Source organism: Pseudopipra pipra, chromosome 14, assembly GCF_036250125.1.
Source record: "Pseudopipra pipra isolate bDixPip1 chromosome 14, bDixPip1.hap1, whole genome shotgun sequence".
NCBI classification, from domain to species: Eukaryota; Metazoa; Chordata; class Aves; order Passeriformes; family Pipridae; genus Pseudopipra; species Pseudopipra pipra.
Window position 1 is genome coordinate 14715797 of NC_087562.1, and position 16349 is coordinate 14732145.

Below are 16349 nucleotides of genomic sequence, written 5' to 3' on the forward strand. Positions count from 1 at the left end.
TGTGAGTGTGCACACCACGTGCAGTGGCCATTTCCAGTTAGTGTCAGATTTGCTGTTCATGCACAGTAGAAAGGATTTGCTCATGTGCTGAGAAAAGGCTGGGAATACTAGACATCTGGAAATCTTGACAAACATACATAATCCTTGAACATAACCCTCTTGACAAAATGTCTGGTGTGGGAAGGACACATCTGGAGAAATTAAACATATGTCCCTCTGCCTGCTCCATCAGGAAATAATGGAGAGTAGGGTGCGGCCTCTCCAGCTCTCTCCACAGTATTTGGAACACAAACAGCAAATCCATCAGCTACTTTTGCATCAGTTTATTCTATGGAAGGGTCCCCCAACTCTTAAAAAGGCCAAAGACTAATCAAGACTCATATATTTTACCTAGACAGGTAAAAAGCCAGCAGGACTTGTAATTACACAATAACAGGGAGCTGCTCTCTAGGATGCTCATTTCATAAAATTATCATAAAATAAGCAGACTTCTGGTCCCTGGTGACTTACATGGCCTATTTTTTTAACTCAGTAGCTTATCCTTGACCACTGAAATACTGGAACAGGTTACCCAGAGAGGTTGTGGAAACACCATCCTTGAAGATATTCATAACCTGTCTGGACAAGATCCCGAGCAACTTGTTCTCATCTGAAAGTTGTGCACTTTGTCTGTAGAAAAGTCATTGAAAGCTTCCATGCAAGGAACAAAATAAGCATTAAAATACTGAGCTGGAAATAAGGCCAGACCATATTTCTCCTCTTGTAATAAATCAGCACTATATGTATATATTAAATCCAATCCCTTGATGTGTCCAGTTTCAGTGATAAAAACTTAGTGAGCAGGGCAAAAGTTATTGGGTAGAGATCAATATTCCTGCTTGTTGTCCTTGATTGGCAATAATGTGACGCTTTCTCCTTGACTGTAAGAGGCGCTTTTGTGATTTGGGAGCATAAAGAAATTCTGTACTTGACAGATTTATATAGTAGGAATACGCTAATGTCCTTTGACCCGCTTAAGAATAAATACGACCTACCAAATTGTCATTTTTATGGGTATTTACAACTGAGGCACTTTGTAAACCTTAGAACTAATATTTCCCAAAGGAAATCTGTGCTCTCGAATCTTGATAAATTATTGAAAAAATACAAGCCACTACCAGCCCTACAAATTTCCTCTTCTATTTCTCCTATTTTTAGTTACACAGGAGTTGTCAAGGCAGATTGGACCACTGAATTATTTCACCAGGTATGTTGCTGCAGCCGTGGTTAGTCAGAGGAATCCTGTAATATTTTTGGCCATTTGATCAAGGCAGTGTGAAAAACAAACCTATTTCCTGAAACTTGAAGGTTTTTTAGTGCACGACTGAAATACTAGTTGTATAATTCTTTAAATTCTCAAATTACTGTTAGAACAGTATTACAGACTCTAATTTCCACAGCTCAAATGCCACCAGCTGCATTTGCTATCATGAATGCTTCAGCTGATAAACAGCAGTAAGAATAAGCAAGGAATAGAATAAGTCATCCCAGTTCACCCAAACTCCAGTGCTGTCTCATGGGTGTTGGGCAGATATTCCATAAATTTAATAACTTGTTGCTGACCAACTACATCCTTAGTTTGCAGGACGTAAACTTAACAAAAGTTAAGTAAATGACTTAACTCTGCAGGCCAAGTGACCCAGAAGCCTGCACTTGTTTGGTGTATGTCAGCTCCATTTCACCCCACCCATCCACCCACTTGCCTCACAAATTTCTCCCACCACCTTTATGCTGTCTGCCCACAAATGCTTTCAGAAAAGACAAACTAACTCCCCACAGAGGAGAGATGGAAACTAATGAGATGAAGACCTCTGCCCTTCATAAGCCTCCTCTGGAAGATGATAGCACGTGACTATACCTCTATTGCTTGGTCTTAAGGAAACAGAAGTTTTTGACACAAAACTGGTTATTAACATTGTCATCCATGACAGAACAGTTGAAAGCTATTTCCTTTTATCCTTATTTGTCATCTGAAAGTCGACAAAAAGTCAACACTACTCCGGGCAGCGTCTAAGACACGAGACTTACAGAAGCTTATTGTTTCACCTCTTGGTTATATCCCTGTACAACAGCACAGAAGTTCTCAAAGGTTTTCAATACATCAGATTTTGACTAAAGCATCATGACGTGGCACTCAGCTCTACTTTTACTCCATTTCTAAGGGCAGCTGCTTTTCTATTTTTCTTTGCGCATCTGTGGACAACAAAATCTTTTCTCTCTCACAAGAATGTCTTCATTAAGTCAGTTTCTGCCTTCAGCTTATTCTTAGTCTTCTGCATACTATAATCTATGTATATGCACAAGAAAGGCTTGAGAAGCAGACTGAATAAGCAGGAAGCTGGAATGAACAATGAGGCAGGAACTGCAGGAAACTTAAGCATCTTTTCTTGCCTTTACTGTGCTGCCTTCCTTTTCATCCTTGTTTACTGCTGAATTTGGGATTCCTCCCACATTTGTATGAAATATGATTTCAGTGTCCTCTGTTCTGTGACCTCTTTCTGACAGCAGCATGACATGGCACATCTAATAGAGTGACTGTGGCACAACATCAAAAAATTCTGAGTTTACTATCTTGAACACTTGTTTTCTTATCAGATTTGGCAAATTTAGATATGTAAAATTTCTTGCACACTTAACTTACACTTTTACACTTTATGTTGTTCACTAAGTAATAAAAAGGTCCTAAATGCCCACTGATTCATCAGCTCCTACTCCCTACACTGGATATTCCATTTCCCTTTGCACAGGTAGTAGGACAGAAGCAAAAATTGCATTTTAATAAACAAAACACTCAATAACCCAGTAATCCATGCACCTAGCAGCATCTCTGTCCCATTCATTTCAAGAAGAGTGATGTCCTTTGAAAAAAGAAACTATGAAACACTAACATTTGCTGACACTGAAATTAATTTGTGAAACAGTGAAAATTTGAAACGCTGAAATTAATTTGTGAAAAATTTGACAGTGGCAGGAAGGAGAGGAGTTAAACATAGATAGGGAATAGTAATTTTAGCCCAAATCAGCAAATCCCTTCTTGACACCTTGAAAAATACCTGATATAAGATGAACAAATTTTTTAATCAAGATAATTACCCTCACACGTCTTTTCCTACCCTTAAGTGTTTAACAAGGAACAGCTTAGCTCTACTACTTCTAAAGATCCAAACTGTAAGCAGAGAAACAGATTATGTTGTGAATTGCAACCCTTCTGCCTCATGAGAAAGGCTTCCCTGTTTGCATTGCAGAAAGACTTTTTTCTCCCGAAAATTATCTGTGCATTTAAAGATTAGGGTGAAAAAGCATCTACTACTCTTGAGATTTCACTAGAAACCATCTGGCCTTACTTTTAGTTCAGCTGCACCAGGGAAGGTTTAGCTTGGATATTACAAAAAGCATCTTCACCAAAAGGGTGGTCAATTCTACTACACACCATGGCATTTCAGCCCAGAACAAAAATATCTCAGCCAAATTCTCCATCCTTTCTGAGAAATACACCCTTTAGGTCACAGAGACAAGCACTGTCAATGTGCAACAAAAAAGCCACGGCCAGTTGTGCTCCTAAACTCAACTTCCAAGTTCCTCAGCACAGCAAACACTGTCAGGGCGAAGGCACAGGTAGTGAGTGATCTTTAAAGGTTTATTTTTAAAGATATATACATCTAAATCTGCTCTTGATCTACAGAGCTGAGAATTCCAAGCCTAGATTTTTCTACAGGTCTCACCTCCCATACTGCCATAATTATCCTGTGAAACATCAGCTTTCACTCAGGAAAAAGTGTCTCCCAAGCACACAACAGCAGGGATGATCTTGGAAACACAACCCAGGTGCAAACTCACAAAGTCTTAGCTGAAGAGGCTGCAAGCAACCTGAAACTACAGCAAACATCCCCATTCACTTCTCTCAGGAGAGCCCTGCAACAGGGCAACTTGTTATGGACTTCAAGATTTTGCTAAAGTCAAATATTTTGGTTTCCTTTGCCCTTCCTGCTCTGCCAGGACTTGCCCTCAAGTTCTTTACATTCCTCAGTCTCCTCATAGCGAGGAGTGCATTGGAATAGGTGCAGCAAACAAGAATTGGACTCTGAGTTGTCATTAGGGAGTCTGCTGAGTCAAAATAATGGGATGAAAGAACACCTTAGAAGCTGGGTAAGTTGCCAAAACGGCACTTAAGAAAATCTCTGAAAATAATCCATAAATCATACAAGTTTATATATTTTCAGCACCAAAACAGGTAAAAATCCATTTGTCATATTAAGTACAGATAAAAACATTCAAGTTTTATGGATGGAATGAGAGTTTATGAAGATTTATACATTGATTTAGACCACAAAGTCTATTATTACCAGTGAGTTTTATTTACCTATAATTTCATTAAAGAGACCCCATTGTACTAGGTATCTTTCCTCTTCTAAAGGTGATACTGAATCTTCATGCAAAGTCATTTTGCTACACAAATGGACACTTATCTTCTCTCTGTTGGGATTATAAGTCAACGGCAGGAACCACACCTGAAGTTTGGGTGGGCAACTACTGTTATATTTTCACAATCTATTGCTGTTTTCCTTTCTGCTCAGCACAGAACAGACAGAAGTAAGAACAGAAACCATGCAAGAACAAACTGAGAGAAAGAAGAGATCCAACAAGAAATGGAGGCTACTGACATTTTAAAAGGGCAAATTGGAAGCAATCAACACCCAACAGAACTCAATGTAAGATGAGGTGATAGCTTAGGCTATACTTAGGGTAGTGTAATGAGGCTAACAAGTGCTGTGTGTTTTAATGTAAATTAACACAAGATAATCTCTTCACATATTTAAGTGATGCACTTCAAGTTAATTAATACATATTTAATAGAAGTCTTCTTGAACAGCTGTTATTTACTTCTGGAGTTTCTACACATTAGCACTGCCTGCTTTGTTCTGCTCTGAAGTTGTTCATGCTCCAAAGTACTTTAACAACTTGGGCTGTATAAAAATTGAACAGTCTTCCCAAAAGAGACAGCCTTTCTGATAACTTAATATTTTCAAGTTAAATATTCAAACACTTTCTGAACAAAAGGTCAAATTCTACTTACAGCATCTGTGTGAAACAGGCAAGCAGATGCTTTATGCTGCTAGACAAATACTTTTGGCACAAAGAATGATATACAGAGCTGGCGATCAGTCACATTTTCAGGCTTTAAAATCAGCTTTCCTTTACTTCTGTTCCCTAAATTCTGCACTTGCCATTCATATGTAACAATACAGACCCAAACTAAGGCCTCTTTCCACAAGTATTACACAGTGGTGTGTTAAATGAAATCCTGACAGTGAAAGTGCTGTCTACAGCACTGGTTGCATGTTCTGAATATTACACCAACCATTAGGGCCCCTGCCTTAAACAACTGCTGCACATGACATTACTGCCTTTACACCTTGCATACAGCACTGAGGAAGTTCTCACCCCCGTTATTCAGGTGAAAATCCATTTGAGTTTCAAGCACTTCCGAGTTTTTAGGAATAAGTAGAAACCGGTTCAAAAAACAAGCTGGTAACACATTTTCCCACTCACAGTGATGAATGTGACTTTTGACAACAGTCACCAGTTTCTTTGAAAACAACTATCATCACTGAACAACTATCAATACACTGAACAAGCAGTGTATCAGTTGTTGTTTTCAGCTGACTACTTGAAGATTTTTACTCTTCTCACGGATGGCAAGTCATGTCAGCCTTTCCAGCTTACAGGTTTACTGAAAATAACTTTCAAAATTGGCAACAATTGTATTAGTACATACCTGCTGGGACAACCTTCATTAAATCTTCTGTGCAATGATGTATGGAAACCTATACAAATTGTGAAAGGCCCAAAAACAGTCCTAAATGCACAAAGATCAAACACATTTACTCACTTAAGCACACTGATATTACTGGTATCTAAATTAATTTTTTAATTTGATGTGGTGTTTTTCACAATAGAGGGCATAAAATGGCACTCATTACTCAGGCTAAGGATTTAAAGACTAAACCAGATCAATGTTTTACCTGGTAAATAAGCTGTGGCTGAATGAATGTGTGCAAGACGGATTCAGAAGGCATCTTCATGATCCTTAAATAATTTTGCACCAGTAGCCTGGAGTTAGAGTTGCAGATGCAAGGAATGAGGAAGATGACCTAAATTCTCCACCCACCACTCCCATGAGTGGGGCTGATACAAGACTGGGTTAGGTGTCAGGTAGAATGAGATTCCTGACCCCCATAAGGCCACAGGAGTGCTCCTGCTGGCACCAGAGGAATGGTGAGGACAAGTGCTTGGGACCAGATTAAAATGCCTGTCAACAAAACAGCATCAGCCACAATAACCAGGCACCTGAAAGGATTTCTAGGCATTGAAACTGTGTATTTAGGAGGAAAAGAGAGAAAAGCCATGGTTGTCACAAGGTCTAAAGAATCTCTTTTCCAGCAGGTCAAGACACAAAAGACATTTCATTGCTTTTGATGGGAGTCGTGTGGGAGACTGACTGGCCCAGAAAACAGAAACCTGAGAAGACAATCTCAGACCGTGGTGCTCTAGAATCACCATTATGTAAACAAAACTAAATTTCTTGAAAATCTTCTTGCCTTTGGAAGGAGGGGATGTATCTCTTGTTCAGAGCAGCACGGGCTCTCCGCCAGCTGACACAAAAACCTGTTCGTATACTTGCTTTGATATTTACAATATAACTTCCATCAGCATCAGCAGAAACTTGATGCATAGACAAAGGAAAGAGAGGATTCCCAGAGGACAAACTTCGCTCCAAGTCCCAAGGAATGAAAACATTTGCCCACATTTTATACAGCCATGACATAACAGGTATTCTTTGGGTTCTTTGACTCTTCCTGAGAGCTGAAAGATCAAATTCATGAGGAATCTCTTACAGCATACACAGTGAGAGTGAGACTAATATTTTTCCTCTACATTTTACAGGAAAAATTAAAATCTGTGTTTACCTGTCAGCTTTGGTAGAAAGGTTTCTATCATACTTATATCTCGTGTATTGGAAGGAACCTGGCAGTTTTTAACATCACTAATACTAGTCTGGAAAGGCACAAAGCTGGAGGCACTTGCTGAAAAATAATAAACTTTTATTAAAATTTCCAATTTTTGCAAAAACATTTTGACTAAATTCCAACTCTACTTAAAATATAATTAAATATTTACATTTATTCTCTAATAAGTATTGTAAGTAAATCAACATCCCAATTATCTTAAACTTCTGTGTTTCATACAATTACTTCATTTTTGTAATAAACGCACAATTTTAATGAAAAAATAATGATCTTGAACTTTAAAAGAGCCCTTCATTTGAAGAGATGAAAGTGCTGTACATCCATTCATTCATTATGTCTTACAGCCCCTGTGTGATGCAGGTACTCTTATCGTTTTACAGATGGGGAAACTGAAAGGCTAATTAACTTGTCCAATTTACAATACTTTTAGCTGTAAACTTAGTGCATCCTATTGTACTTAAAGGCAAAACAGAACTCAGCTCTCCTGTGATGAATATTTACTGTAAATTCTTAAACTCCATAGGCATTTCAATTATAGGAGAGGATATATCACACAAGCCTTCAGGATTGGGTTTGCATTGGTGATGGCTTTGAGCACCACAGAAATGTGCTGCCTAGAAACAAACATCAGAGCACCAGTTCACTGCAAAGTGTCACCACGTTTCCCAGCTAGTTATGGAGATTATGTGCATTTTTATTTGATGTTATTCACCATTCAGCCACACATTTGTGCTTTAATTCTGTACAATGTACCATACTGCATTTATACACACACACAAGCAAGTACTGTTTACTGACAAGCTCATTCCCTCAGTGGACTTATGTGCTCCATAAATTTCTTTACTCGGTCAGGATCAACAGCATTTGCCCAATAACCTTCTTTCTTGAAATACGAACCAATTATCAGAGCATCTGCATCCAAGTAATTCCCCACATTCTCCAGAGTCACTCCAGACCCAATGAGCACAGGAATCTTCACAGCATGCTTAACCTCTGAAGAGAAGAAAACCAAAATTAGGGTCAAACCCTGTCTTCGAAACTCTATCGATAAAGACTTCAATTTGCCTAGTTTTTCAACAAAAAAAGGGATCAACAAATTCATGATCACAGCATTTATTACTTTGCTACAGAATGAAACAAGTTCTCTAGAAAAAACACCTTTAGCTCTAAACAGCTGTTAAGAAAAAAAAAAAAATCTCACTTTTTACATTATGGTCTACGAAACACTTCATATATTTGCTTGTATGAAAAACAGCTGTGATCATACAGACACCAGTGACAGCTCCAACCAGTGTTCCAGAAATCAAAAGCCAGAAAGACAAGTGGTCTTTATCACTACTAGGAATGTCATGGAACAAAAAAGCCACTTATTTTTCCTTTATACAGTGTTATTTAATTATCTGACCTTTTACCTAGCTCCAAAAGGAGAAACTGGAAAAAAAGAGGCTCAAAATATTATAGATTCACTTCATCTGTCAGGCAGAGGGGTGGATCTCAGCCCATGGTCCTGGTGAGCACGTTCACTCTGAAATGTGTGTGTTCTCACAGACCTGACTGTGCAGAAACTGCTCCATGGCTCAGTTACCAGAGTTCACATCTTTTGGAATAAAACCAAAAAGGGATGGTTGTTTTGAGCATGGAAAGGTTCCCCACAGATAAATGAAATGTTGTTACAGTATTTGCTGCAGAACTTGGGTCAGTACTAGCTTGAGGGGAGGGAAGCCCAGTTTAAGCATCCTTCTCATCCTCTCATTTCAAACTGACCATCCTAAGAGTCACTCATAGGGCTGGATGCTTCATGCCTTAGAGAAACGCTGTGAGGCATTATTTCTGACCGTTAAAAACATATAAATTGGTTTAATTGGTGATTATCTGATGTAAGGTGGTTATAGCTTGAGGTGACTAGAGGAAAGTACATATGCAACAAATAAAAGTCTGCTTCAAAACACTGCTTAAATGAAGTTTCATCAGAAGCCTAACTTATTAATTATGTTTCAGGAAAGACTAATTATTTATCACCTTCCTACTTCACTGAAGAAAGAGGATCAATTAAAATGCTCTTGAATCTCTTTTTAGGTCATATTGCCCTACCATTTTTCCATCTAGGAACAATAACCCCTTCTTAAAAACATTTTTACACAAAAATGAAATCATTCCACACAGCCCTTCCTGAAAATGTAAAACAGATCAGATGGATCATGCTAATATGATTGAAACTTTAGTTATTTCTATGCATATTTGATATTCTTAGTCATTCTGCTTACAGCAACAAAACAATTCATTTTTAGCTATTTATAGCATGATTACTGATATCCCGTTCTAGAAAAATCAGATTTTTCTTTTGTATAATATCCTTATGCTCTTAGAAATACCCTATCTGCTTTATACTGACACCAATGCAAAATTAAGGTGCTACAACTGACCACAGATTTGTGCAGCAGTACTTCAGTGTATCCCCAGAGGAACTGGGCTTCAAGTCAATATTTGTTTTCGTGACAAGTGCGTAAGGCACGTTAGCAGGTAGTGGATTCATAATTATTTCACATCAGCAGGAAAAACAAAGAGCCAAATAATTAAACAGAGCATGTTCACGTGGGTCTGAGGCAAAGACTCAGCCCCACTAGGCAAAGGGGAAAACCCAGTGAAACCTGAGACTGATCTGAAACTCTGAAACACCCCAAAGCTTTCCAAAGTAGCAAGGTATCCAACTGCTGCTGTGATCCACACATGACACATGGAGTCAACACACATCTCCTGTGCTGGAGATTTATTCAGACTGACAACGTGAAGAACGGCAAAGGGAGCGCTCAGTGTGCAGCGAGACTGCGTTACCTCATTAGGAATGCTACAGATGCTACTTTTAAGTCCTTTCCAAGCACATCAAGCCTAAAGTTGATTAGTAGAAGGTGATTTGTCTATTGGCTGTGTTAATACAAACTCTAACCTGTAAAAGAAAATAAAGCAGCAGCAGTGAGTTGTGCTTTCGTATGGCAATGTTCAGTCACTGTCAAAATGTCTCTAAACACAGAGCTTTGCTTTAAATCTCTCAGCTTTCTTGGCGTTCTTTTTCTGGTTTGGTTTTTTTTTTTTTTGACACAGTGAGAAAAAGGAGACAATTTCGTGATGTTACAGTAACAAGACTGAAGTTTACACAACTCGCACGTTTCTCTGTTTCAATGGGCTGTAACTAGAGGGCACTGTGCTCTTTCTTGTGGCAGCACAGCTGCAGATAGGTCTTTAATAAAATCCAATGAAATAGTGCTTGGTTGCAAAGCACAATGAAAGCATTTGAACTACGGTATGCACAAGTTTCATGAAATAAAGGCCAAATGCTTCTAGCTTGAAAACAATGACGAAGAGCGGCGTAAAAATAAGCACCACGGTGCCAATAACTTGCTCGACTACTCTTCTTTAACAGCTTTTTCATTGCAGTGATCACTGTACCATACACAACGCTATGTTTATGGTAATGCTCCACTGTAACACATTTTTGGTTTTTAATTCAAAGGACTTGTTCTCTGCCATTAAATCTAGGGCTTAGAAAAAGTACTGATCACTCATGTCTCCTGTTTATCTCTGAGGGCACCACAAAGGCAGCAGCCTCTATTTTGACCATCAAAAGGTGAGAGGGTGAATCAGTCTTGATGCCTCTTTTATGAACAATAATTAAGGAGGAGACAGTCATAGCCAGCTCTTGGATTTCATTATGTACCTGTCTTCCACTGGTTACTCAGCTGAGGCACTTTGCTTTGTGCAAAGAGATAACTGAGCAGTCATTACACAAAGCTTTGGTCACTTAAAATACAGACTGAATGCAAAGCAGGTATTGCAGCAGTTATATCCAAAGGAAAAAAAATCTGGTAGATTCACACACTCCAACCAAAGAACATTCCACAAGGCAGCAAACTGGAACAAACTTCTACAACCTCTTAAATGAAAAGATGGTTTGTTAATGAATTACAATTGAAAACGCTCAGCTATAATTCTTGCTCCTTAACAACATGAAGTCTGGTTTACAGACCTCATACTCCATGGACCACTGGTGCCCTGGTGTGCCCAGGCAGCCCTGGAGCAAAGCCTGCCAGCCTCTGCAAGGAGAGGTGCTGGAAACTGCCTGCGAGAAAGCAGCGGCACAAAGTACCAGCAGAGTTCTCTGGCTTGACAGGGAAACACTCACTTCCCACAGCCCATCACAAGTCAGTCAACTCCACACAAAGACACAAAGGCAAAACCACTTCTGTATTACTGCACAACAAAGCTGAAAAAAAAGACATGACAAAAATCTCATCTGTCTCTCGGTTCTGCTTTCAAGAGATGCTTTGCAGTGTGATGAAAGGTGCCCAATTGTGTGTATCACTGTAACACAGCACTTCCAGGGCTGCATAAATTCGTGAAACGCAAAATTTCACTCACATCAACACCAACTTTGTAGCATGTAGATCTGATCCCTTTTAAGAATCTCCTGACATAGATATGCCTAATTTGTCATTTCCTTATACTGTGGAATATTGATTTTTAAGTTATTCTCTTAACTGTTTTAAGACAACATCCTTCTCATGAGAGGGCCTGCTAACATCCAAAACGCTGTGATCTAAATAAAATAAACCCACGATCTGCAGACTCTTGCTTTCATAACACAAATCCAAACACAAAATTAATGTGTACTTCATTACAGCTGCCAACTCTGATTCATTTTGTTCTTTGGATCCAGAAGGAGAACAAGACAGAGACTGACATGTTTGTTCACATGAAAGAAAAGCAGAAGCCATGGTACTGTCTGGTTGAAAGTTCTGTGACAAAAAACCTCTGGGCCTACAGGTCAGGTTTTGCTCTGTGATGCAGGAAATCAGTGGAGGTTGCACATACACATGTGAAAGCAGAATTTAACCTAGGATTTTGCCCAAAGACTTATCAAATCCTTTTTTAAAATTATTTAATCTGCATTAGTACATTAACTGCAGGCAGGTCTGGAGCTCTAGATTAAGGAAATTTTGCAGTCTCTAAAGGATGCTTAGCTTTCATCATCACCTGTTCAATGTATCAACATTCATTTTAAATGCTCTTAAGCATGTATGATAGATATTAAACCCTGAAAACACTGAATGATTTCATGCTTGAGGTCCAGGTTATCTATGGCAAATAAAGTAAGTTTTTCACGCTGATCTGTTAACAAAAATTGAATACAATACACTGCACTGGAACTTCAAAACTTTCTGTGTTAAAGCATGTCAGAAAGAGTAAAACCTTAAAAACAGACATTCTATTTTATGTAGTGAGACATTCAAATTCAAGCCATTAATCTAAATTAAAATTAGTGATGAAAATTAAATGTCCCCATGATGGAACTTTAATTCTAGCATGGGAGCGATACAGTTTCATAAAGACAGCCCAAACTTATGCCAATATAAAAATATGAAGAATCATAGCACTTCTGCAAAGGTCAGAACTCACAGGTCAAATGAGTCTCCCTTGATAAGAAGTCCACACCACTTAAAAGTTATTTTGATGTTAATATCCTCCTATCTACCAATGAACTTGTCTTCTTTCTGAAAATCTTCCAAGCAGTACTTTCCCTGGTATTACTGTTTGGAATGCTTCCTGATCAAAATGCCCCTTTCCTTGCAGGACTTTCATTTTCACTGTGAAAGGTTAAAATGCTCACCTCTTCGATGGAAAGATTCATAGTTAGTTAGATTCCTAACAAAGCTATAAAGTAGCTTTTTCTTCTATTACGACCTTTTAGGAATTAAATAGCAATTTTTTTTTTCTTCAATTAAGCTTCAGCATCACACAAAAGCTTGAAATAACTGTCATTTTTGTCCTGCCAAACCACTGTTTAGAAACATACCACAGCCAATCTGAACTGAACAGCAGCTCAAACTGTATAAAACCAAACCCCACAGTGAAGAGTTTCTTCTCTTTCCTCTTTTTCAACTCCCCTCTTAAGGAACATGCAGGTTTCCCCTTAAGTGAACATATGGATTTCTACATGAATTCAGAGTTCAGTGCCTGCTGGGCAGGCTCTGTGTGACACCCCTCACCTTGCAGCTCCCGGGGATCCGCAGGCAGAGCCGTGGCTGTGCCGGTCAGCACCACCCCATCGGCCAGGAAGAGCTGGGCAGCCTCGGCTGTCTGGGCCACGCCGACATCAGCTGTCAGGGCGTGGGCACTGCAACAGCAGGACCTGGTTACTGTCAGCACACACCTGTTACACACACCCTGCAGCACGGACTGTGCTTCCAACAGAACAACCAAAGGCAGGCTTTGCGAGCGAGGGCAAGTGTCCTGGTTCAAATCGGGAAGAAACATCACAATCCAAGCAAGAGTTAAAAAAACCAACCTCAACAACCATTTCCATCAGGGAAGCAGAACTGATGGGCCTGTTGCTCCGGGTCTCCTGCCTCTAAAGAGTGATTGCTGAGTGTGAGCCACCAAGTGTCAATTGAGTCGGCTGCTTACACGTCGAGCACCTGTGTTTCAGAAATGTTGAGCACACAGAGCTCTCTGACTTCAAGTGGGAGCTGTGGTTGTTCATTCATAAATCAGATCCTGCTGCCTAGAACAGAATCAACAGCCTCCACGTCATTGCACAAGTCCAACTAACTGAAAGTATAGTTATTACCTATGATATAATCACAGGAATCATCTTACACAGCAATTACAAGCATCAATTACCTGCAACCCAGCTGTTCAACAGCAGGCTTTGATGTATGGGTGACACACTTTGAAATCTATAGCAATAGCAGCTATTAATTTAAACAGTCCTAAACTTGGAAAGAATTCCAGCCATTGCTGGTTCAACATCTGACTGTTGTTTCTGTATTTCCATCTAAATAGAAAACAACAGCTATGGCCAACATGTTGCACTGCTGAGTGGTGAAGGCACCAACCTCCTCATGGATCAGTCTGTATGGACAACACTTGGGTCTGGCCATATTCAGAGGCAGCACATGTGCCAGTGTATGGAAAAGGAAGTAATTCCCTTTCTGCAGCTGGAGAAAGGCAGGCCTAAGTACCTAACACATACAACGACACTGAAAAAGGGCTGAAGAGTAGTTGGTATCCTAAAACTCACACATGGAAAGTGGCTGCAACACAGCAAACAGACTACAAAAATAGTCTGTCCTCATTTAAAGAACCGGAGCATAGCAGCTCTCAGTGGCAGGTGTATTTTTCTACATTAAAAACCTCAACCAACAACATTGTCTTCTGAGCTTATGAATCTGCCAGAAACAGGAACCTCTTTTCCTTCCTTAAAAAGCACACCCTTTGAACAATGGGAAGTATAATCCAAATATCAATTTACCAGTTGTCAAGACTCAAAAAAAAAAAAAAGTGATATGATGAAATCAATTTCTTTTACAGAAAAGTCTAATGAAATGTATTTTATTTATATATATCAAAAATCATTAGAAAGAAAACACCCCGAAAGTACCTGAAAAGCTTAATTTGACCACACTGCTTGTTTACTTTCTATTTTGAAATTTATTACTTGCTTATTATATATTTAAGATCTTCCAGACTTGGCTATTCTCATGATTACTCACATACTACACACAAACATTTTAATTAGGTTATTTAGCATGTATAATACATAGCACTCGAGCAGTTCTTCTGGGAAAAAAACCACAAAGAGTGACATCTAAATTGCTGAAAGTACCATGTGACAGGTAAGATAAAGTAGCAGTAGAAAAGAAACTGGATTCGTTTGTCATAAGTTCCTTCTGTTTGATAATCACAGAACATAACCTGTACATAGACAGCACTGATTTAAGTAGAAGAAATCAGTATTATTGGCAGGAAAGAAAAGAAAGATTTTTAAAATGCCAAAATATTATGATTGGATGCTTTTATATGGCACCTGCTTACATGACTAGAAAATAACCTTAGATACATAACCTCCAGAAACAAAATTTCTTTACACATAATAGGCATATACACAAGTGTATAAAATCTCACTCAATACCAGATGCAAGACTTTTACAGTCTGTATTTTTAAATCCTAGAGGTTAAACAACTACGAACTTCACAGACAGACCAACCAGCAACTTACAGGTGCAAATTTATTTTTAAATGTATCCCTTAACAGCACTGCAAGACCTTGCTTAAATAATAAACTCCCTATATCATTAATGGCCCTGACACTAAATTTGCACTAATAATCAGAAAACGGGGAAAAATATCACAATTATATTCATATTTACGAAAAATATTGCTTATATTTACCTATGTTTCTTTTTAATATCGGCAAAAATCTGAATGTTCTCTGCTCCAACTTGTTTTCTGTATCGTAGCAGGTCACCTGCACAGGCATTTATAATCCCTTCATCAGCCACATGAGAAAACACAAACCCTTCAGCCCGGATAAAATCAAGACCTGAAAACAACCAAAAGCAGTATTTTAAAGACTGGAAAACAGAAATACTAAATCCAAACAAAAATCCACCTTACTGCCCTTCTTATTTGATCCCAGCACAAGTTCCTCCATATGTTCTAGGACTAACCAACGGCGCTTTTCCACAAATTTAAGTTTTACATGCTTTATTTTCACCCATATTCTGACCTTTTTCCATCTTACTCCTTTTAGCTCTGATCTCTCGCATAGAGCACACCAATTTTCTGTCTATCCCCATGGTTCCCTTCTTTCTCAGCCCCTCAGTTTGTTCCTGTGTGGCTCAGAAAAGGCAGCTGCACACCCTGCCCTGCCTCTTGCCCTGACGTGGGCACACGCTGACAGAGGAGCAGGTAGGTCAAAACATGGCTCCTTTGTCCTTTTCTCTCCAAAAAGGGTCATTACCTTGCATCTCTTCCCTCTTTCAAGAAACTCTTTCATTGTATTACTTCTTTCCCAACATCTACCCCCCTGTTAAATGTGCCTCAAGTTGGCCATCAGGTCAAAAACCATCAAGGACACGGACACGGAGGAATAGCACTGTCATCTTTCTTTATGAAATTAGGCATGGAAACACAGCCTGAAACACAACCCATCTGACTCCATCTCGGTGTAGCATGTTTTCTACACAGCACCTCATCAATAAATTACTTGTAGAGCTGTGCCAAAGGTACGAAAAAAGGTAAGGTTTGGGAAGAGCAGAACGTTTTCCACTGTACTCCAAACTCACCCTGATCACCAATTCTACCATGTCTTAGCAGCAAGGCTTCCACCATATTCATTAATGTTTTGCACTAGGAAGGTTTTGTGGGGTAGATATTTAAGAGGAAGATTACAAATAATAATTATCTCACACAGGCCATTCACTGACTATCAGGGACCCCTCCCAC

General features: G+C 39.1%; 1 protein-coding gene across 4 annotated transcripts in view; it reads right to left on the reverse strand.

The window, feature by feature from the left end:
* LOC135422180 (uncharacterized protein F13E9.13, mitochondrial-like) overlaps positions 1-16349 on the reverse strand; it is a 47311-nt gene that overhangs the window by 18980 nt on the left and 11982 nt on the right. For 2 of the 4 annotated variants that reach the window (XM_064671215.1, XM_064671213.1), the window contains exons 5-7: positions 15294-15444; positions 13109-13236; positions 7965-8060 (exon numbers count right to left, since the gene is read on the reverse strand). In XM_064671215.1, the coding sequence (XP_064527285.1) occupies positions 7965-8060; positions 13109-13236; positions 15294-15444 (375 nt within the window). Of the gene's footprint in view, positions 1-7125; positions 8061-13108; positions 13237-15293; positions 15445-16349 lie in introns of those variants that run through there. The other 2 variants (XM_064671212.1, XM_064671211.1) reach the window with 2 other exon arrangements.